Source organism: Otolemur garnettii, unplaced genomic scaffold (assembly GCF_000181295.1).
Source record: "Otolemur garnettii isolate 467f Iridium unplaced genomic scaffold, OtoGar3 scaffold00110, whole genome shotgun sequence".
NCBI lineage: Eukaryota > Metazoa > Chordata > Mammalia > Primates > Galagidae > Otolemur > Otolemur garnettii.
In genome coordinates this window covers 3,832,497-3,856,668 of record NW_003852505.1, presented here as the reverse complement: position 1 = coordinate 3,856,668, position 24,172 = coordinate 3,832,497, and the positions used below count along the sequence as shown (strand labels likewise).

Sequence of the window (24,172 nt, the reverse complement as noted above, 5' to 3'; positions counted from 1 at the left end):
TTGATGTTCATTTAGTCATAGATCTCAATCTGAATTTTTGACAAGGTTTTAGTGTACTTATACCTCATTTAGGGATGCTTAGCTGGTAATAACAAGGTTGAAGTGTTTCTAAGAACCTGGATATAAGCAATAAAGACCTTCAAGGTAAAGAACGTCTCAAAGCCCACATGTCAAACATGATGTTCTTTCTTTATGAGAAAGTACATTGGACCCTGTTTACTTTTACTGATAATAATCTTGATTGTCCATTTTCCAAGCCTTCAGTGATTTAGATATGGGGCAGGGTGCTATTTCTAGAGGCCTACACTTAGAACTGCACAAAAGGACAGCACAAAATTATAGTTGCTGGTAAGAAAGGGAAAAGTTTGGGGTAAAAATTAACCTAAAGCTTTGGGCCCATTTTAGTGTAAAGATGTGAAATTTTGTTGAAGTCTTATCCGCTTTTTATCCTTAAATGTTTAGCAAATTATACTTTATATTCTGTAACATAAGTCATTTATTTTAATAGTAATGTTCAAGATTGCTTACCATCAGTGTAAAATAGACACTCTGAAAGATGCCCCATGTCTTTCAGTGGTTTTGATTATCCGTGCACAGAGCTATATGCAGCCTTCTCTGAGGGATATCTGTATCCCATTTTAATGAACATTGGTGTAGTGGAAATAGATTTGATGTAGAGACAGAAGACTCAGGCTCTGGTGTTAGTTCTGTGGCATTAAACAAGATGCTTGGTCTCCCTGACATTGGAGACTTTATAATAATGTATGTGTATCTCTGAAGCATATCATACTGGTCTTTGGGTATGTATAATGTCCAGTACCTCATCAATACCTGTGGTCATTAACAAATTTTTCTCCCATTTTAGCTAAGTACGTAGATTCAAAGCTTCGCGCAGGCAACAAAGAAGCTACAGATGAAGAACTTGAGAAAATGTTGGATAAAATTATGATCATATTTAGATTTATCTATGGTAAGTATAACTATTTTAATATTTTCTTCTAAAATAAACCACTCAGCTCAGAAGCTAGCAAGTATATTTAACCTAGAGGGAATATTTATTTGGGAATTAGAGATTTCAAATTATATCTTATTCCTTGCATTTAATTAGAGATACTTGAAGAATATTATTTAATTGCCTTGTGTTTTGACTTTTCCACTGTTACGAGCCTTGATTTTTGCTACCTGTTTTAATGTCACAAATATTAGTGCCAAAGCTACCAGTCAACTAAAGTTTTTCCTAAGAAAAGTTAATGCAGTCTTAATTTTATTTTTACAATAAAGACCTTTTAAAATGTCTGGCACAAAAATGGACCTTTAATGTTTCTTGCACTTAACAAACTTGGATACAGTGTATTATAAAGCAAAATAACTTTGAAGTAATGGTGTGGTTTATTAAGCACTTTAAAGTAGTTTGTCAGAACTTTTTATTGGAATATTATGAGTGTTGTATTTTTTATTTAACATAGGCAAGGATGTTTTTGAGGCCTTTTATAAGAAAGATTTAGCCAAACGCTTATTAGTTGGGAAGAGTGCATCTGTAGATGCTGAAAAATCAATGCTGTCCAAACTCAAACATGGTATGTTTGTCACTCTTTTTGTTCCTTTTCTTTGTTTTCTGAGGGAAAATGTTAGCTTAATTTTTACTCTTTTAAATGATTTCCTCTTCTGCCAATCATGTGTATTTACATAGGATGAAAACATAGAATTGAGAAGCACACACAGTTTCCAACCTATTGTACATATACAGAGCTGATTTTTTTTTTTTAGAGAAAAGCATTATTCTTGTTTTCATTATTTGTATAAAAAAATTCCCATTTATCTTACACCTAAATAGTAGATAAGGTTACTATAGGATTAAAGATTTTGACTCTGAATTAGTGGAGCACACACTTTGGCGTAAGGATTTCTTTCTATTCTTATGAATAGTTATGTATCATATGTCATGCCAAAGTAAATTTTGCATTTCATGTTTTCCATTTTAAATTTTATGTTTTTACACCTTAAAATATTATAAATGTACAAACATCTTTAATAGAATGCGGAGCTGCTTTCACCAGCAAACTTGAAGGAATGTTTAAAGACATGGAACTTTCTAAAGACATCATGATTCAGTTCAAACAGGTAAAAGTGAGTTAAATTCTTAATTCCTCAAATTTAGTTATATTTAGTTAACTCCTTGCTGTGATTTGTACTGAAGAGGATAAATATAAACATACATTTGTTGTACATACTTCATTGCAACTTAGATGGTATTCATATGGTACAGGAAAAAAATTAATGAAATAGAAGTATATTTGACTTACTTTAGGATTTTTTAATAAACTCCCCAAATAACACACACACACAAATAAACTGTATTTAACTAAAGTCAGCACAAGAAGAGCTATAGCTAGATAGTGGGAACAGGACTTTACCCAATATCTTGGTGATTTGCATGTGCAGAGCTTGCAATGGGAAGGGAGCACAGATGATAAAGTGGTTGTATAAAGCTTTAGGGAATGTTGGGGATGTAAATTTAGATCCATAGTTTAGAAGTTGTAGGTAGAAAGTCGTTTTGAAATATTTAAGAACATAGGTGATAATGATAGAAAATTAGATATTTCCTTCTTAGGATTTTAGTAGTGACTTATTTATCACTGTATTGCTAGGGTGGGAAGTAAAGGTGAAAGACTCAGAAAAGATTAAAGCCAGTAGGATCATGGATCCTATGGTAGCTACAGAATAGAGTTTATCTGTTTTACCCTTCACCCCCCACCCACTTCTTCCTTCCCTACTTCAGGTCACCCCCTGTAAACAGGCAGTAGTGCAAATGAAAAACCAGAGACTTGAGCTGGCTGGTGGGATGAGGAAGGGGGGTTGCTGCAGGGTGTTTAAGCCACATAAGGGTCTCCAAAGGTAGGTACCACATGTGGTATTGGGGAAAAGAATGGAGAAGATATCCTCTAACAACTTAGCTTTGAGTTATGTATTAACTTAGTTATTTAAGTTGATAATGCCTATAATGAGGTCATGTGATCCTTGTATGCCGTTGTATCATATTGTTAAGCTATACACTTTCATAGTGCATTTTGTGTAGGCTTCTCTTGGAGTCCTCTTAATAGTTGCCTTTTATTTTAACAATGGTCGGTATTTGCATACAATTTTATAATGAATAACTTTTGAAATGAGTTGTTATGATATGGCATGTATGCAGTTTTACTGTGTATTTTAAAATCTAAGTATGTATATTGATTTTCTTACAGTATATGCAGAATCAGAATGTACCTGGGAATATTGAATTAACTGTGAATATCCTGACAATGGGTTATTGGCCAACATATGTGCCTATGGAAGTCCATTTACCACCAGAGGTAGGAGTTAGTGTTTAGGACCTGAAATATAGGCATAGAAATCATGGCACTTCTATTTTACTTATCATTTAATAATAGTTGCCTTTTAAAAGCTTGTGTTGGTAAACACACCAACACCAATGCCAACTGTTTTCATATTTTACTCTTAATATTTCAAAGTCCAGTTTAGTGCATAGCTAATAATGCCAAGTTCTTGGGTTCAAAGTCAATTTCTGTGACTCTTCTTTTATCTCCCCAGATTATACCTCTCACTCTTGTCTTGCTATTAAAAATTCTTGTCAGCTCAGTGCCTGTGGCTCAAGTGGCTAAGGCGCCAGCCACATACACCTGAGCTGGCGGGTTCAAATCCAGCTCTGGCCCGCCAAACAACAATGACGGCTACAACCAAAAAATAGACAGGCCTTGGGGTGGGTGCCTTTAGTCCCAGCTACTTGGGAGGCGGAGGCAAGAGAATCGCTTGAGCCCAGGAGTTGGAGGTTGCTGTGAGCTGTGATCCCACGGCACTCTACCCAGGGGGATAGCTTGAGGCTGTGTCTCAAAAAAAAAAAATTCTTCTCCTTTAGCTGAGCGTGGTGGCTCACGCCCATAATCCTAGTACTCTGGAAGGCCAAGGCAGGAGAATGACTTGAGCTCAAGAGTTCAAGACTAGCCTGAGCAAAGTGAGACCTTCATCTCTAATAAAAATAGAAAAATTATCTAGGCATGGTGGCAGGCACCTGTAGTCCCAGCTACCAGGAGGCTAAGGCAGTAAGATCACTTGAACCCAGGAGTTTGAGGTTGCCATGAGCTAGGCTAACAGCACAGCACTCTATACTGGGCAACAAAGTAAGACTCTTACCTCAAAAAAAAAAATCCTGCACATATTTCACCCAGAGGTGGAGTGGGATTGCAGTATAATGGGTGCTTAATTAAATCCATCCTAACTCTTAGAAAAATGTTTAGCTCAGAATGATGCCTGGTAAAGGGGTGAAGACTAGGGAGAGAGAAAGATTGAGAATCCTCCATGGAGATGATCATGGAAACATAGGGAGTAGATCTCCCTTAACACATGGGAGAATGTAGAGAAGAGGAAGAAAAAAGGGCAGGGACAGAACTTTAGAACAAGCTCACATTTAGCAGATGGTAGGAAGAGGAACATGCAAAGGAAACTAATGCAAAAACAGTGGTGAGATGAAAGCCAGCATAAAATGCAGAGGCACAAAAGCCACTGGATGTGACTGTTTGAAAATAGGGGGTGATTAAATGAGGCAGAGAGTATAAAGACTGATAAATGCCATTAGGTTAGGTGGTTGAGAGATCATTATTTTACATCAAAGGGATTAGTGGACCTACTGTATATAGTCTTAAAATCTGCCAGAAAGTATTACACAAGATAAGTGCAAAGAGTGGTGAATATGACATTGAATGCAGAGCTTAAATAAAGCCTTATTTTATTTACTTTAGATGGTAAAACTTCAGGAGATTTTCAAGACGTTTTATTTAGGCAAGCACAGTGGTAGGAAACTTCAGTGGCAATCAACCCTAGGACACTGTGTGCTAAAAGCAGAATTTAAAGAGGTGAGTGGATGTTCCCCAAACTTTTCGTTTTCATCTTCTTCAATATTGAGGTCATCCCTCTTTAACTCAAAGGTTTAAGCTGTTTTATAAATTTATTTTAGATATCTACATGACAATACTGATATCTTGTTACAGCTCTGTGTATATTTTAAGTTTGGCCCTCCCACAAAACCGAAAACATTAAACTTCTTCTCTATCCTTTCTGTGCCTGTGAATGCAAAATTCATACATACTGCCTCTTCTTTACAGAAATCTTGTTGCCGGGAGCTAGAGAATAGAGTGGGAGTAAAGAGGAACATTTCCCATACCTAATTTCAAGAAACTCTTGTAGCTATTTATGACTAATGTGAATCAAACAAGTCAAATGCATTTGAAATAGTGATTTCTTGCTGGTTATAATGAATATCTGTAATAACACATAGGGCTGAATTATTAATTTTCATTATTTTGTTATTCTATTTTAATTATAAGGATTAAAAAAGACCTGCTAAAAGGTCAACTGATCTTTTCTCCATTCTAGGTAGGATCATACCTAAATCCTACACTGAACATACAGTATTACTACCTCAAATGGCTTTAGTGGGTAATGTTAATCCATGTTTCTAAACCCACTAATCGAAAAATGATTTTCCTATGAAGATTAGTTATTCAGTTAATTTTTCATGTTTTTTTAAAGTGATGATTAAAACTGCTCTTTCTCCAACAGGGTAAAAAAGAACTCCAGGTCTCTCTTTTTCAAACGCTGGTGCTGCTAATGTTTAATGAGGGAGAAGAGTTCAGTTTAGAAGAGATCAAGCAGGCTACCGGAATAGGTTTGTGTCAAATTGGTCAATTAGCAAGCATTATTAAGTGTCCACATGTGTATACCACCATGTTAAGAGCTCTGAAGGGTGCAAAGGAATAATCCTTCACCTCGGAACTCTTAATAGAACTCTAGGGAAAGGGGAAAAAGACACTTGAAGTAATTTCAAAACCAATAAATACCTGTTTGGGGTGCTGACTAGAAGTGTGTTCAGAGTTAAGCAAAGCAGAAAATCACTGTGGACTAGCACAATTGAGAAAGCTCTCATGAAGAAAGTGGGACTTGAGCTAGGCCTTCAAGTTATGGTTAGAGAGAAGGCATATGCAGTAAGGGGAAATACTGTGAGAAAAAGTTTGGAGGTATGAATGGGTAGTGTAGGCAGGAACCATGAAGAGCTTAATTGTAGCATGGAATAGTGAGGTACAAAATTAGGATCGTGGAGAGCCTGATAAATCTAGCAGATGAAACCTACACTATAGGATCGCAAATGTTCAACATAATAGTAGTGATTGGACAGCTTACCTGGAATCAATATACAGGGCAACTTGAAGAAGAAATTCCAGTTGAGAAGTTATTGGGATTATTCAGGCATAAAGTGGTAAGGGGATTAGACTAGAGGGAGGCCATGAGAATGGAGAGGAGGCATCTGTAAAGACAACTAGTAGATACTACGTGCAGGATAGAGGAGAAGAAGAAAGAGTTAAAAGATGATTCTGGGCTTTCTTACCAAAGTAGGTTGGTGGTAGTATCACCACTAAAAATTGGAAAAAAGGACACAGTTTTATAGGGAAGATGATAAATGTAATTTTGGACATGAGTAGAGTTGATAATAGAACCAGCTAGGTGAGGGGTCCTTTAAATGTGAAATTGAAGAAAAGCAATTTTGGACATAAGTAGAGTTGGTAATAGAACCAGCTAAGTGAGGAGTCCTTTAAATGTGGGATTGAAGAAAAGTAAAAGGTCATTTGGTAAGATTTGGTAATTATCCACATGGAGTGATAATTGACACCTTTAGAAGATGACTGGGACAGAACAAAGAAGTTGTTGATGACCTTGCCGCAAAAAAAAGAGTTTTCACTGAGAGATGGAGTAGAAGCTAAGTTGTGTTTGAATGTACTGGTTCATGCTGATGAGCTGGTAACAAATTAATGAAACCTCTGTTTGTTCTTCAGAGGATGGAGAGTTAAGGAGAACACTGCAGTCGTTAGCCTGTGGCAAAGCTAGAGTTCTGTCGAAAAATCCAAAGGGCAAAGATATTGAAGATGGTGACAAGTTCATTTGTAATGATGATTTCAAACACAAACTTTTCAGGATAAAGATCAATCAAATCCAAATGAAAGAAACGGTATTTCTTTGGCTTTCTCCTAGTCTTAATGTGCTGGAATTATGTGTGTTCATAATAGAAATGTATTACATAAAGAACATTTTATACCCATAATATTACAACTACAATTAATATTTTCTGTGCCTTTATGAGCTAAATACACAAAGTGGCCATGAATTTTGTGTGCAGTGCACACAAACTTCACGGCCACCCTGTATTTTAGTATGTGATTGAGGGTTTGGAGTTTGCACATGGTTGGATTTGATATTCAACATAGTTTTATATCCATTTTTTTCATTTAATATTCAATCCTTAGAATTTTTTCATGCCATTACAATGTCTTCAGAAGTAACAAATGGCTGCATAATATTCTTTTACATGGTTGTTACAATTTTTTCAACCACTATTCATTGTTGGACAATTCATGATTTTTTTAGTATTCGAAATAAAATTGCAGGTACCTGAATCCTAATCTCTCTCATCCTTTCCTCATGATAAATTCCTGGAAGTGGATTTTTTGGGTTAAGACTATGAACATTTTAAGAGTGTTAGTACATGATGCCACATCATGTTTCAGAAAGGCTGGACCGATTTATACTTTGTCCAACAGCATATGAGCACCTGTCTTACTCTACATAACCTCACTAGTATTAATGATTATATTTTCTTTTAAAAAGGTTTGCTTGGTGAAAAATCTGAATGATTATTAATATTTCTTTGATTAACAGTGAGGATAAATAGTATTTTGTTTTTTCCATTGTAATTTGTAAGGGACTTTTTAATTAATACATTGGCTACCACACCAGAAAAAAAATTTTTCCTTGAGGCCACAGTGTTTAATTAGGTCAAAATACATCTAGAAACATGTGAGTTATATATGCTTAACAAAGCCCAGGGCTTAAAACTAATATAAGTAGTTAAATAGAACTCAAATGGTACTTAATGTATTAAGGAAGCCAACTGTAGCATCCTGTAACCAGCTGGTTTCAATTCCAACCAGATTTAATGCAGTACTTGGAAAAAAGTTTTAACGTGGGACAGGGTCAGTATTTTCAAACAAATTCCTATCTTTTTCCTATACACATCAAAGGCATGGTATTCCCTGAAAGGATTATCATGTCCTTTTAAAACATTTGTTTCATTCCAGAATGAGACTCCTGCACAAAGCCCAAACTGTTCTTTGGAGTTAGTTACTAAAAGATTAACATTTTTATTTTAGCATCAAGATTGCATTTTTATCTTTAGCATCAAGGTCTCCTAAAGACCTAAACTGTTAAGTTTTTTTTGTTTGTTTTTGAGGCAAAGTCTCACTTTGTCACCCTGGGTAGAGTGCTATGGCCTCATAGCTCACAGCAAAATCAAGACTCTTGGGCTCAAGTAATCCTTTTCCCTCAGCATCCCAAGTACCTGGGACTACAGGTGCCCACCACAACGCCTGGCTATTTTTTAGAGACAAGGTCTCTTGCTCAGGCTGGTCTTGAATTCCTGAGCTCAGGCAATCTACCCACCTCCCAGAGTGCTAAGATTATAGGCATGAGCCACCATACCTGGCCACTGCTGTAAGTTTTGAAAGAATGTAAGCACTGACTGTGCATTTCTGATTTATATGTTACAAAATAAAAATTATTTTTCGAAGAGTTTAATTCTAGTTTTCTTAGCTAGTTTGTAGCTTTGAGTCAGTCAGTCACTTTATAGGTAAGCTATTGTCATGTAGAAATCTGATCAAAAACCCCTTGTACCTTACACAGACATTTAGAAGATATCAAAGACAGTGTAAAAAAAACGAAAACGGTAATTTCCACATCAGCCATCTCTATATAGAACAGCAGTTCTCAACCTGTGGGTCACGACCCCTTTTTTTAATAATGAAAATACACTAGGGCATTAGGAAGGGTAAGAACCACTGATCTAGAAAATCAGTTTAAAGATGGTGTTTTTCTGTTTACCAATATTGGCATTACTTCATTGGTATAAGACAACATAATTAAATTATGTTTGTAAGGCTCTTTTTCCTTGTTATTTTATGTATTTATAAGGTCTCATTTAGATAATTCCATACTTTAAAGCAATAATAATGTCATGTCCCTAGAATGTACACTTTACATAAATAGTCAAGTTTCGTTTCTGCTATAATTCTTAAGTGTAAAACTTTTTTGTTAGGTTGAGGAACAAGCAAGCACTACAGAAAGAGTATTTCAAGACAGACAGTATCAAATTGATGCTGCAATTGTTCGAATTATGAAGATGAGGAAGACACTTAGCCACAATCTCCTTGTTTCAGAGGTGTATAACCAATTGAAATTTCCAGTAAAGGTAGGTACTTCTGTTGTTGTGTACTGAGCTTGTTATACAAAAAAGAATACATTAGATTTTCAGACACAAATCATACAAACATACTATATAAAATCCTCAAGACCATTCAGAGACATAAAAGTTTTAATATCCCACGATTCCAAAAAATAAACTTTGTTGGCATTTATGGACAGCTGTGACTAAGGGGGAAAAAGAGTTTATAAAAACTCTTATACCTGAAAGTTTAACTGCTAAATGAGTCTTTGAAATTTTCGAGTTCAGTCACCATTTCTCTTTTTGTTTTTTCTTCTTTGTTTCAGCTTATTCCCTAGGTTTGATCATTCACCATTTCTTTTGAGCTTCTTTGTTGTTTTTATTTGCTACTTTTCTCCTTGAAATACCATGGTCTTTGACAGATCTGGTTATTTTAGATTGAGTTGAGAATCTTCTGTTTAGTTAGATAAGTGTCTATTAAAAACTATATAAAGATGGCTAGTCTTCACTAATGCATTTTTTCTGAAAAGTTCAGTGTTAGTTCTAGTGAAGTAAAACTGGTCATAAGATGGAAGTGTTCCTGTATAAAAAAAAGCCCAATAATAAAGAAACTTAGACAATGAGAAGTTGTACTGGACTACTTTCCAAGTTTTAGGAGAGACCTAAACCCTTGTGATGATAAATACTATAGTTTGGATAAACTTCTGGCTATTAGGGTTCTTATGAGCTATAGACTTTGGTAAATCACTTTACCTTGCTGAGCTTGTTTCCTTTTTTGTAAAATAGAAATAATAGTACTTACCTTGTAGGATTATTGTAAGGCTTAATTGACATCATGAATGTAAAAAAACTTAGGACTGGACTTGGCATATAATAAGCACTCAATAGCTATTAGTTGTAGGAAGGTAAGCTTTTTTTCCTTCTCCAGACCTTATACTGCCTCCTCATTACCATGTTCTCACCCTCATTATTAGGCTTTGCCTAATAATCATTTCACCTCCAGCCAGAGAGATCACTGGTACTAAGGAAGGTAGGGGATTACTGTAATAAATATTGTGCTGATATTCTAGGTCTTTCACCATAATTAAGAGAAAATCATATGGTTTTTTTCAAACGTTGGGATTACTGGGTAAAATTATAGCTGAAATTTTGGCTGCCCTATCAAACTACTTTTTCTCTTCTGCCCTCTTGATCAAGTGATCATTTTACATATTCTGGAAAACTTTCTATTAACAAACAAGATAATATTCTTTTTATAGGCTAGATACACAGGACATATAGTAGAATTTTATCATACGCGAGCTCAGAATGACAATCTTGAAGACAAGCTACAAAGTTTTCTTGATGAGTTCTTGCTTAAAGTAGGTAACAGTTAAATCTTACATTAAAATCAAAATATGAAGATCTAAATTATGAGATGATAACATAATCTATCAAGCCATTTGTGTAGTGTTCTTTTTTTTTTTTCAGCTTTTGGCCGGGGCCGGTGCCCTACTCCTTTGAGCCACAGGCACTGCCCTGTGTAGTGTTCTTTTAAATAATAATTTCCTTGATACATTTTTAAATTTAATTTATAAAAATAAAACCAACTAGCTTTTGCCCAAAGTAAAGATATCTTATCATCTCAAACTATCTTAGCAAAACTAAATAGCATTCTGTTTTGCTAAACGATAATGTGTTACTCATGTGAGATTATAAATTTAGTCTTTTCTATTTAACTATGCTGAGGGTAGCTGCTTCTAGGAAGACCTCTTTAAAATAATAGAAAGTAGGCCAGGCATGGTGTTTCATGCCTGTAATCCCAGCACTCTGGGAGGCCAAGATGGGTGGATTACCTGAGCTCAAATTTTAAGACCTGCCTGCGCCAGAGTGAGACCTTGTCTCTGAAAAATAGCCAGGCTGTGGTGGGCACCTGTATCCCAGCTATTCGGGTGGCTAAAGGAAGGGAATTGCTTAAGCTGTAGAGTCTGAGGTTGCTATGAGCTATGAGGCCAAGGCACTCTACTGAGGGCGACAAAGTACAACTCTATCTCAAAAAAAAGATAGAAAATATTCATAACAATATGGTAAGGGTATGACAATGTAACATATACATAGTATATAGTACAGGTTGAATATCCCTAATCTGAAAATCCAAAATGCTTCAGAATTTGAAACATTTTGAATGACAACACAGTACCACAGTGGAAAATTCCACACCTGACCTTATCTGACTAGGCACAGTTATAACTTTATTTCATGCATCAGAGTTAAATTACCTTCAGGCAACGTGATAAGTTGTATATGAAATATAAATGAATTTCACATTTAAACTTAGGTCCTATCCCTCAGATAATCTCTTTATGTCTATGCAAATGTTCCAAAATCTGAAAAAAATCCAAAATTCAAAATAATTATGATCCCAAGCATTTTCAGATAAGATGCTCTCAACCCGTATAAAAACACGTCATAACATGGTCTGTTTTCTTTAAACTTGTCTCTAAAAAATGAGAGATTTAAATAAATAAAAATTGAGAACATTAAAGATTAAACCAGTGAGACAAAACTGTTCTCTTTTTTAATGGGGTGTTGATAAGTAGACTTGACCCAATGTTTATGAGCATTGCATTGAAAATTTGCCTTCTCTTCCAGCCTGCTGATCTTAAGAAGAGAATAGAATCCTTAATTGACCGGGACTACATGGAAAGAGATAAAGAAAATCCAAATCAGTACAACTATATTGCATAGAATGTTGGCCTTGGAGCACTTGGTGTCATATGCAGTAGCCAGTGGATAAACTAACCTATTGATGCTATATTATTTGACTTCTTTTATACTACCAATGACCAAACGAAGCAGTATAATTAATGGAAATAGTTGATTGGACTTTTTCTCAGTGGTTAACATGCCCATTTTAAAGAGTAATACTTAACTTTAAGAAGAATGTTTTTGAACTCTTTGACTCTTTGCATGTTATTAAGTATGATGTGCAGAAAACACTTAAGAAAGTACCTGGTCTTCATGATTCCTCTTTGGAACTGGGGAAGGAGGTCCCTATGGCTGTTAAAAGGGAGGGGGGTTCTTATACACCATTAATTATGAAGCAAAAGGTTTATTTGCTTAAAATGTCATTTAAAGATACTTAAACTGCATGCAAACTTTATTTACTGTACAGAGTTCTGGATGTATTTATCAAATAGAAAAACCACCCTTGACTTGGTTGTTCACCTGTTTTGTGATTTCCCTTGAAAAGAAAAATAAGTTGTCATAGCTATTGATATTTTATTAGGTAATATTCTGTTACACTGAAAGGGATTTTTTTAAAACTTATTTGGAAACAAAGTTTTCAAGTAAGGGGACAGTTGCTTACATAATATCTTATATACTCACATCCTGAAATTTCCCATTTAAGAGTATGGGATGTGTGTATATGGTTTATCCCCTGAGTTTACTGTGCTGATTAACAAGTACTTATAAAAATAGATAAAATAGAAAATTGCTGATCAGTGGTACTAGAGGAACATCGTAGGAGAGAAAAATCCAACTCTTTATATTAAAAATAAATACAATAAGAAAATTGCAAAAGATACCAAAATCAACATGTTTGATAAGTCATTACAGGAACAAAAACTCATCAACTAGTTTTCAACATACTTTAGACTTTAGATGTTGTTTGGACGGTTTTGTCTTTAACTTGGACCAATTGTAGATCCTTACAGGTTTCCTAGGATTTAAACATTCCTGTTTTCTCTACCAAAGTTTTTTTTTTTTTAAAGCATCCCAACTCTTTGTTGATAAATAAGCCTTTCCTATCATCTTTATTTTAACTTCCTAAAACCATAAATCTAAAGGTCCTCTCTCATTTTCCCCCATTTGGGAATTTGAAATTCTGTATCCTGCTGATCTTCTTCCTTTCAAAATTGCTTGAAGTTCAGAGATCTCTTAGCCACTGGACGTCTACTTTTCACAGAAGTCCCAGGATTCTTTATATGTAGAAAATGGCAAAAGTATTGTTTTCAAATTGGTAATGTTAGTAAAGGGCTTCTCTTTACCATCAGTGGTGTTTTGTTTTTGTTTTGCTTCCGTGTTTGTACTTCCTTGAAGGTTTGAAGGGAATTTGTTCATGGAGGAGAAGCAGAAAATTTCGGTTTTGATTTTTAAAAATCAGAACTACCTTAATGCTTTTTCTAACAGCTTATTTCCTTGCCTGTTAGAGAGCCATTGGGAAGAATATCTAGGTCTGAATCTTCAAATGAGGAGACTTGTTGGCTCTTGTGTCTGCTATTGTTTTCTTGAGTAATCAAAGACCTGTAGCTGGCCATTAAAAAATTGCTTGTTTCTTTCTAACTGCATCCACTTGCACACTATTGTCTAACTATGTATGTGGTATTTAGGATTCCTTCCTAATTCTTTTTTGAGTAGCTGTTGCCTGTGTTTTCTCAGCCCTGATTTCCTTTAGCTGTATTGGTTTTTTTTTTCAGCTCCCTGATTTCCTTACATGAGCTCATCTGACAAGGAAATGCAGCTATTTTGTTTACCCTTTCTCCATGTTGGACCATCTACATCAGTGTTTTAACTCATCCCTGATGGTCTCTAAGATTTGTAAACTATTACGTAAGACTCAGTAGTTACTATAAAGCAATTTTTAGGTAGAGTTGGTCCTGTTTGGAGGAGACTCTTGATGTCACCTTCATTATCTTGAAAGTGGGTCCCTCCCTGAAGCTCATAATTTTTTTTCAGCCGAAAAATTAGCAAGACTATTAAAAAGTAAGTTGAGGGGGGCTGTTTATGAAATTGAAAAGTAATTGCAAACTACATTGGATAACTGACTTTCAGTTCTGTATCAGTTGAATTTTTGTGCTCTTTTCCCTGTGTATGTGGTGGTTCTATTTTTCTCCAATAAAACTTTTATTTAAAAAAGGCTTCTGGAGAAGATCTTTAAAATTCAAATATTGTAAGAAAGTTTTAAAACCACAGGACTAAAAATATGCCTGATTTCTTTTAGTGAATTCACATTTGTCAATTTTTGTTATTTTTTATATTCTTTTTATTTTTGTGGTGGTTTTGTCATTATGCTGTAGGAATATGGGAGGGGTATGGTAAAAAGGGTAAAGTTCCCAGAAATCCTCAAGGTAGATAATTATTTTTCAATGTCATTTTAGAAAAATCAAGTACAAGTATAAACATTGTTTCACATCTTCTAAGTCAAATAGGCAGTATGAAACTAGTCTATATTTGAATTGAGGGGAGAATAAAAGATTGACTTCTCTTTTATTTTATATATAACACTTGATGTACCTTTTCTGTTAATAGTTTGGGTCCTTGGCTAAATACTTTCACTGTAAGATGTTCCTCAAACAATTTTTGAGCCCAGTTCCTGATTCTGCTGAATGGTCTCAAAATGATACCTAGCCACACTCTTAAAATTTTTACTGTGTATATGAGTATGCAGTTCATGAGATCAGTTTAGTCAATCACCTTTGTCTAAAGGTTTGAGAACTTTATCTCTTAATCCTAGTGTCCATAAACCTTCTAAAATTAGCTGGTTTTTGTTTGTTTTCATGATCACACTGTTTAATGCTGTGAATAGCAGGAATGTTATAAACATTTTCTGTTTTCTCATTTAATGGCAGAAAATCCTCATAAAATGGCAAAAAATGGCTCATTAAAAAGAAAAGAATAATACTGATAGGAATTTGCATAATTATGCTTTATAAAATGGTATCCTTGGCAATGAATATTTTTCAGTTTCTAGCAGTGGAATCAATTATGTGACCTTTTGTGTCTGATTTCTTTCACTTGGCATGATGTTTTCAAGATTCATCATTCCTTTTCAGTACTTCATTCTTTTTCATGTCTGAACAATAGTATGTATACCCCATATTTTGTTTATGCATTCATCTCTTATTGGACATTTGGATGGTTTCTGTCTTTTGGCTATTGTGCATAATGCTGCTATGGAGATTTGTATACAAATATATTTTGGAGTCCATGTTTTACAATCTTTTAGAAATATACCCATGAGTAGAAATGCTGGATTATGTGGTAATCCTGTGTTTAACTTATCCAGGAGCCACCAAACTGTTTTCCATGACAACTATTCCATTTTATATTATCACCAGCAATGTACAGGGTTTTTAGTTTCTTCCCTGCATCAATACTTGCTGATCTTGGGGTTTTTAAATATGTAATATTACACACATAGCCATTCTAGTGAATGTAAAATAGTAATTTATTATGGTTTTGAATTTCACTTCCTCAGTGATTAATGATGAGCATTTTTTTCATGTGCTTTCAGTCATTTGTACATTTTCTTTGAAAAGATGTCTTCATATCCTTTGGCCATTTTTCTTTTACTTCTTACTTGCTTTTGAACTTGGATTTTGGCCATTTTTTTAATAGGTAGTTTTTCTGTTGTTCTTTAGATATTTGAGATAATAGGCCCTTATCACAGAATGATTTGCTAATATTTTCTCCAATTCTCTTAAGTTGCCACTCACTTGATAGTAATCTTTGCCCAAAAACTTTTAGTTTTTCCCGAGAGCAGAACACAACTACAGCAGGTACTCTACCTAACGAACACAAACATTGTAACCTAATTGTTATACCCTCACAATAATCTGAAATTTTAAAAAAGCTTTTAGTTTTAATGGAGTCCAGTTCATCTATTTTTCCTTCTGTTGCTGGTGCTTTTGGTGTCATATTTAAGGAACCATTACCAAATCTAAGATTATGGTTTACCCCTATGTTTTCTTGTAAGAGTTTTGCCATTTTATTCTTTATATTTAGGTCTTGGATCTGATTTCAATTAGTTATTTTATATTATCGGAGGTGAGGGTCAAACGTAATTCTTTTACATGTAGATATTTAGTTATTCCAGGTCTATTTGTCAGAGAGGCTATTCTTGCTCTGTCCTTCAAAATCTTGAATCATCTTGCTGCCCTTGTCAAAAATAAATTAACTATAGTTATATGATTTTATTTCTGGACTGTTCTATATGTTAGTTATTAGCTAGTATTACACCATTTTGATTACTGTAGCTTCTTAGTAAATTTTGAAATCAGGAAATGTGAGTCATCCATCTTTTACAAAATTGTTTTAACTATTTGGATCTCTTAATGATCCCATTTGAATTTTAGGATCAGCTTTTCCATTTCTGCGAAAAAGGCCATTGAGATTTTGGTAGGGATTACATTGAATCTATAAATCACTTTGGGCAGTATTGTCATCTTAACATTATTAAATCTTTTAATCCATGAATACAATGTGTCTTTCTATTTTTTATACTATCTCCCTGGTTAAATACATACCTGTTTTATTCTTTTTGATGCTATTATAAATGGAATTATTTCATCTTAGTTATCTACTTTCTTTTAGTAAAGTTTTGTATTTTTCAATGTATAGTTCATAGTAATTTTTTATAATCCTTTTCACTTCTGCAAGGTCGATTAAATTTACTTTTAATTTCTGATTTTAGTAATTTGAGCCTTTTTTAGTATAGCTAGAAGTTTGTTGATTTTATTGATCTTTTCAAAGAATCAACTTTTTTGGTAAGTGAAACCTAGAAAAAATGTTTAAAACTCAACTTTTAATTTTTTAAATTTTCTCTTTGGTTTTTCCATTGTCCATTTCATTTGTCTCTGCTATGATTTTTATTATTTACTTTCTTCTGCTAGTTTGTCATTTTTATTTGTTTTGGTTTTTATTTTTTTATTTTTTTTGAGACAGAGTCTCACTATGTCACCCTTGGTAGAGTGCTGTGGCTTCATAGCTCACAGCAACCACAAGCTCTTGGGCTTAAGTGATGCCCTGTGATTCCCTTGCCTCAGCCTCCCAACTAGCCGAGACTACAGGTGCCTGCCACAATGACTGGCTGTTTTTGTTGTTATTGTTGTTGTAATTGTCATTGTTGTTTGGCAGGCCCCTGCTGGGTTTGAACCTGCCAGCCCTGGTGTATGTGGCCGGTGCCCTTAACCACTGTGCTATGAGCACCAAGCCTTGTTTCCGTTTTTAAAGTATAAAATTAGCTATTGATTTTAGATCTATCCTTTTTAATGTAGGCATTGATTGCTGTAAATTATCCTCTGAGCACTATTTTTACTGTATCCCATATGTTTTGATATGTTGTTTTCATTTTTATTCATATCAAAGAATTTCCTAATTTTCATTGTAATTTTTTTTACCTGTTGTTTAAGAATGTATTAATTTCCGCATTTTATGATTGTTTTAGTTTTCTGTTACTTATTTCTAATTTCATTCCATTGTCAGAGAAGATATATTTCAGTCTTTTTAAATTTACTGAGATTTCTGTGGTCTAACATATGGTTTAACTCAGATAATGTTCCATGTGGAGTTGAGAAGAATGTGTAGTCTTCTCTTCATATGGAATGTTCTATAAATGTTTGCTAAGTCAAGTAGTCTTAACTTTATCTATTACTGATTTTGCTTCGTATTTTGGGACACTGTTAGGTGTATGTTTGTGACTGTTAAATATTCTTGGTAGAGTTATAAATTGCTGTTCCTTGTATCTTGTAATAATATAATTTTTAATTAATATTTTATCTGATATTAGTAGAGTAACCTTAGCTCTCTTTTGTTTATTATTTGCATACAGCATTTTTTCAATCCTTTCTCTTTAAACCTATTTGTATCTCAGAATTAAAGATGGTGTATAGTTAGATCATGTTTTTAAATCCATTCTGCTAGTATCTGCCTTTTGAAATTAAGCGGTTTAGCCCTTTTATTTATTATTTATTTTTGTTTGTTTTTATAGAGATGGGGATTTGCTGTGTTGCCTAGGCTGGTTTTGAACTCCTAACTTAAAGGGATCCTCCTGCCTTGGACCTCCCAAAGTGCGAGGATTACCTGGCCAGTTTAATCTTTTTACATTTAAAATAATAATTACTGGTAAAGAAGGACTTTTGCCTTTTTGAGGTTTATTTTTGATGTATCTTACGTCTTCTTCATTCCTTAGTACCTTTATTATCGCCCTCCTTTTGTGTATGTTTTAAAAATACATGGGTTTTGCTGCTGTGCCTGATGTACATAGTACATGAAATAATGGAAACTGCATTTTTGCTTGTACATTTGTTCTTAAGTTGAATTTATAGCTTTATAACCTTTAACATCTAGTAGAGATAAGCTTATCTGACTAGTAAACCCAGAGAGAATGAAAATTATGTGTCTGCATTATATTTAATGCTGACAACTCTGAAAGCATTTAGGAATTTCTTTTCCTTTTTTAACTAAACCAAAAATATTTTTATTTACCAAAGATTATGAACTTGAAAAGCATTTGGGGGGCTTAGGTTTTTTATATTTTCTGAGAGAATACTTAATTTATATGTGTTATTTTTCTTTAAGCCAATTAAATAGAGCGTGTTTACACACTAATTTTGGCAATACTATCCAGAGCCATGTGTCAAGTATAACAATATAAAATCACTAGTTTGTAAAAGAATAGGTTTAATTTATGTTCCTGGCAGATGGAATAAGTTAAGGGTATGCACTCAGATGGCTAAGGTTTTTTTACCAATATTTGTTTGGTCACCCTCAGTAGAGTGTAGTGATGTCACAGCTCATAGTAACCTAAAACTCTTAGGCTTAAGCATTCTCTTGCCTCAGCCTCCCAAGTAGCTGAGACTACAGTCACCCACAAAAATGCCCGACTATTTTTTTAGAGACAAGGTCTCACTCTGGCTCAGGCTGGTCTCAAACTCATCAGCTCAGGCAGTCTACCTGGCTCGGCTTCCCAGAGTGCTAGGATTACAGGCATGAGCCACCACACCCAGCTAATATTTGTGAAAAAGATTTAAGATTTTTCATCTACCCAGTTTCCAAATATCTTCATTTTTCCCCCTCTGGGTAGAGTGATCTCCCTGAGATTTGTTTTTTTGTTTGTTTTGTTTTGTTTTGAGACAGAGTCTCACTTTGTCATCCTCAGTAGAGTGCAGTGGTGTCACAGCTCACAGCAACCTCAAACTCTTGGGCTTAAGCAATTCTCTTACTTCAGCCTCCCGAGTAGCTGGGACTACAGGCACCCACCACAACACTCAGCTGTTTTCTTCTAGAGAGGGGTTCTTGCTCTTGCTCAGGCTGGTCTGGAACTTCTGAGCTCAGGCAGTCCACCTGCCTCAGCCTCCCTGAGTGCTGGGACTACAGGTGTGAACCACCTCACCCAGCCACAAATTTGTATCTTCTTTTTTCCTTTTTTTTTTTTTTTTGAGGCAGAGTCTCACTTTGTCACCCTTGGTAAAGTGCCATGGTGTCACAGCTTACAGCAACCTTCAACTCTTGGGCTTAAGCGATTCTCTTGCCTCAGCCTCCCAAGTAGCTGGGACTACAGGCACCAGCCACAATGCCTGGCTAATTTTTGGTTTTACTTGTCATTGTTGTTTAGCAGGCTCAGGCTGGGTTTGAACCCGCCAGCTCCAGTGTATGTGGCTGGCGCCATAGCCGCTGAGCTACAGGCCCCGAGCCACAGATTTGTATCTTAATTGGGCTGTAGGAGAAGACTGGGTAGAAAATTTACATCTCAAGGCACAGAGGAAAGATGACAGTTCTCTTCTAGAAAGAATCTTGTAGTGTATTTGCCTATTATCACAGGACAGTCTTATGGAGGTCCGTAGACTAAATTTTTAGGTGAATGACTAAAGACATCTCGGAGCTGTCTGAATGCCTCCAAAGCCCATCTGAGTGGATAAAATATCCAGTTAATTTCCAATTAGATATCCAGAAATTTCTAATTAGCCTTTTTTTCTCCACCTCAGGTTTCCAGGGTCCTTGGGTCTCTTAATATTAAGGGAATTAAAGTTCAAGTTAGGGGCTGCAGTGGGAAGGGAAAAGGTCTGGCTGGGGTGGACAGAGGGATTGAGGAGGGTAAGGGTTTGGAAGGGAACAGAAGATGTTCAAAGGAACTGAATTAGTTGAAGATCAGGGAGGAAGAAGGAGCAGAAGCAATGAGGTTTTGGAAACAGTTTGGGGAGAGCTTTAGTTTTCTGAAGAACCCAGTGAAGTTTCAAATTATTAAATAAGCAAAATCATGTCAAGAAGGAGGTAGACACAGTTGGCAGAGCATATAAACTTCAGAGGTTCAAAAAAGGAGTTTCAGCTGCCTGAGGTTCTTCTGGGAGGAGCAGAATCAAAAAGAACAAAAAGTATTCCTAGATACAGCCCTCCCAAGATCCAGAGTCACTCCCAAAGATAACCAAAAGAAAGACTGAGAGAGTCTCCCAGAGAGCTCACAATAGTTTGTAGGATCTTAGCCCCAAATGGGGGCAACCTATATTTCTAGGCCACATTTTGAGAGGCCCCCAACCTTTCAATTGGCCTGCCTGCAAGCAGAGGCCTGATAACATACATGTCCTGACAGAAAACCAACTTATGGTCTTAGGACACAAGATGAGACAAAACACCTGTGTCTTCGAGGGAAAGGATCAACCCAAATGCATTGCCCCCATGCCAGAGTCACAATGGAAAGAATTCGTTTTTATGAATGTTTTTTTTTTCTTTTTTTTACTGCTAATCTGAAGTTGGAAAGGAAGGGACATAGAGAAATTTTTTGCCTTTCTCTCCTGACCAGGCACTATAAGCAGATCTGGGAAATCTGACTTTGATAATCATTCTTACCCTTGGGCAGTTGGCTATCAGTTTTCCCAGGATCCCATTGGTAGGTTCCAGAGTGAGTGGGGTACCCCAGACATCCTATCCTCATCCCCAGAAACTCTAAGGGAGAAAAAAATAATTTTATCTCTACTCTTCATAGTTGTTAGTTAGAATGGATCCTGTAACAAAAGACATACCAACAAGAGAAAAAAACAGTTGAATTGCACATAGGGCAGCCCCCTCATATGTGGGGGATATGTTCCAAGATGCCCAGTGGATGTCTGAAACCTCTCAGTACAGAACCCCATATATATTCTGTTTTTTTCTTTTACACACATTACTGTATTTCTTTTTTTGAGAGCTACAGGCTGTTGCCCTGGGTAGAGTACCGTGGTGTCACAGCTCACAGCAACCACAAACTCTTGGTCTTAAGCGATTCTCTTGCCCCAGCTTCCCAAGTAGCTGGGACTACAGGTGCCTGCCACAACACCCATCCATTTTTTGGTTATAGTTGTCATTGTTGTTTGGCAGGCCCAGGCTGGGTTTGAACCCACCAGCTCTGGTGTATGTGGCTGACATCCTAACCCTCTGAGCTACAGGTGCTGAGCCTATTCCTACAATTTTAATATATAAATTAAACATAATAAAAGGTTAACAACAGCAATAATATTAGAACAATTATATCACTATGCCAGTATCACTACTGTTGTGCTTTGGGGCAATTATTAAGTAAAATAAGGGTTATTTGAATAATATTGACACTCAGTCTATTAACTGAGATGGCTACTAAGTGGCCAACAGGTGAGTAGCATATATAGCATGGAGATGCTAGACAAAGGTATGACTCACATCCCAGGTGGGATGAAGCAGAATAGCATGAGATTTCATCATACTCAGAATGGCATGTAATTTATTTTATTTTATTTTATTATTTTTGAGACAGAGTCTTACTTTGTTACCCTTGGTAGAGTGCGATAGCATCATAACTCACAGCAACCTCAAACTCTCGGGCTCAAGCGATTCTCTTGCCTCAGCCTCCCAAGTAGTTGGGACTGCAGGTGCCTGCCACAACACCTGGCTATTTTTAGACATGGGGTCTTGGTCTGGCTCAGGCTGGTCTCTTAACTAGTGAGTACAGGCAATCCACCCGGCCTTTGGCATGCAATTTAAAACTTCAGAATAATCTGCCTCTGAAATTCTCTGTTCACTATTTTGGGATCATAGTTGACCATGGGTAACAGAAACTGGAGAAGCCAAAACTACACACAGGTAAGAGGGAGCTATTGTATATCTCATATATATGGTACCCAGAGAAAGATGAGTAAATCTCCCCTTCTTTTGTGTTTAAGTGATTTCTTACAGTATACTGTTTTGATTCCCTTCTCATTTCTACATTATTTTTTAGTTTTTTCTTAGTGTTTATGATTGACACCTTAAATTTATAACAAACTAGTGTGAATTAATAATTTCAATAGAATTTACAAAAACTGTGCTTTTATACAGCCCCTCCCCTTCTCCTTCATGTAGTTATTTTCATAAACTACATCTTTTTACATTGTGTGTCCATTAAAAGATACGAAATCTTTCTCATGTTTCAGAAATATTTACCCAATGAGGCATTCTTAATTTGAGAGTAATATAAATATTAGAGTGAGTTGTTCTTAGGTATTCAGTTGTTCTGTGTCAATAATCAACAACTACAGGCCCACAAGAGAGAAAAACACAAATTCAAGAAGGGGGTGGGAGGGATCGGTAAGTTCCCACCTATCAGGTACAATGTAGGTGTATATGGCACACTTCTGGAAGAAGGACTCAGCTACAACTTGGACTTCAGACATGACCTTATGAACACAAATATCATTATGTATCCTCATATTTACCTGAAATAAAAAAGAAAAAAAATCCCTCCTGTGTGTAAACATATATTCTTGTTCATTATTGTATGTCAGAAGTTATTTTTTAAAACATTTGTCAGACAATAAGAACATATTAAGTTACAAAGACATCTATTCCTTTAGTTGATTTGTTTAAATCACTTATATGTGGATATCTTGTAAAGCCATTTCTAAAAGTTGTCATAATTTTTTCTTTAAGAAATAGGGTTTCGGCTCGGCGCCTATAGCTCAACCGGCTAAGGCGCCAGCCACGTACACCTAAGGTGGCGGGTTTGAATCCCCAGCCCGGATCCGCCAAACAACAATGACGGCTGCAACCAAAAAATAGCCGGGTGTTGTGGCAGGCGCCTGTGGTCCCAGCTACTTGGGAGGCAGAGGCAGGAGACTCACTTGAGCCCAGGAGTTGGAGGTTGCTGTGAGCTGTGATGCCACAGCACTCTACCCAGGGGGACAGCTTGAGGCTCTGTCTCAAAAAAAAAAAAAGAAATAGGGTTTCTAGGTGGGCACAGTGGCTCACGGCTGTAATCCTAGCACTCTGGGAGGCCAAGGCCAGTGGGTTGCTTGAGCTCAGGAGTTCGAGACCAGCCTGAGCAAGAGTGAGACTCCATCTCTACTAAAGATGAAAAACTGAGAGAAGAGGATAACTTAAGCCCAAGAGTTTGAGGTTGCTATGAGGTAGATGCCATGGCACTCTCCCAAGGGCTACAAAGTGAGACCCTTAAAAAAAGAAATAGGCTCTCTGTTTCCTAGGCTAAAGTGCAGAGGTATGATCATAGCTCACTGCAACCTTGAACTCCTGGGCTCAAGCAATTCTCCTGCCTCAGCCTCCTCAGTAGCTGAGGCTCAGAATACAGATGTGTCCCACCAGGCCTAACCTAGCTATAAAATTATTTTATTTTTCCCCAAGACAGAGTCTCACTCTGTCACCCTGGGTACAGTGCCTTGGCATCAGAGCTCACAGCAACCTCAAACTACTGGGTTTGAGCGGATCCTCTTGCCTCAGATTCCCACATAGCTGGGACTAAAGGCACCCACCACAATGCCTGGCTCATTTCTCTTTCGTTAGTAGAGATGGGTTCTCACTCTTGCTTAGGCTGGTTTTGAACTCCTGAGCTTGGGTGATCCACTTGCCTCGGCCTCTCAAAGTGCTAGAATTACAGGCTTGATCCACTGTACCTAGCTAAAATTCTGAAAAAGAGAAGTTATATAGAATTTGCTGGTTTTTAAGAAAGACGACACAATTGCAAAGCAAAGGCAAATTTTCTTAGAATCAACCCTACGTAATAAATGAGACATGTCCAAAACACAAGCTACAATTCAGGCTATAAAATGTTATCTTTAAAAGGTTTATTTCTAATTCCTCTTTGAGTTGAGG

At 36.1% G+C, this 24,172-nt stretch overlaps 1 protein-coding gene across 1 annotated transcript in view; it reads left to right on the top strand.

Annotated features, from left to right (window-relative positions):
* CUL4B (cullin 4B) overlaps window positions 1-12,513 on the top strand; it is a 35,198-nt gene extending 22,685 nt beyond the window's left edge. The window contains exons 12-20 of the mRNA XM_023517408.1: window positions 866-970; window positions 1,467-1,577; window positions 2,036-2,121; window positions 3,243-3,350; window positions 4,794-4,907; window positions 5,614-5,719; window positions 6,882-7,054; window positions 9,194-9,346; window positions 11,951-12,513. Of these exons, the coding sequence (XP_023373176.1) occupies window positions 866-970; window positions 1,467-1,577; window positions 2,036-2,121; window positions 3,243-3,350; window positions 4,794-4,907; window positions 5,614-5,719; window positions 6,882-7,054; window positions 9,194-9,346; window positions 11,951-12,046 (1,052 nt within the window). The 3' untranslated portion in view covers window positions 12,047-12,513. The remainder of the gene's footprint in view (window positions 1-865; window positions 971-1,466; window positions 1,578-2,035; window positions 2,122-3,242; window positions 3,351-4,793; window positions 4,908-5,613; window positions 5,720-6,881; window positions 7,055-9,193; window positions 9,347-11,950) is intronic.
* Window positions 12,514-24,172: the final 11,659 nt, after the last annotated feature.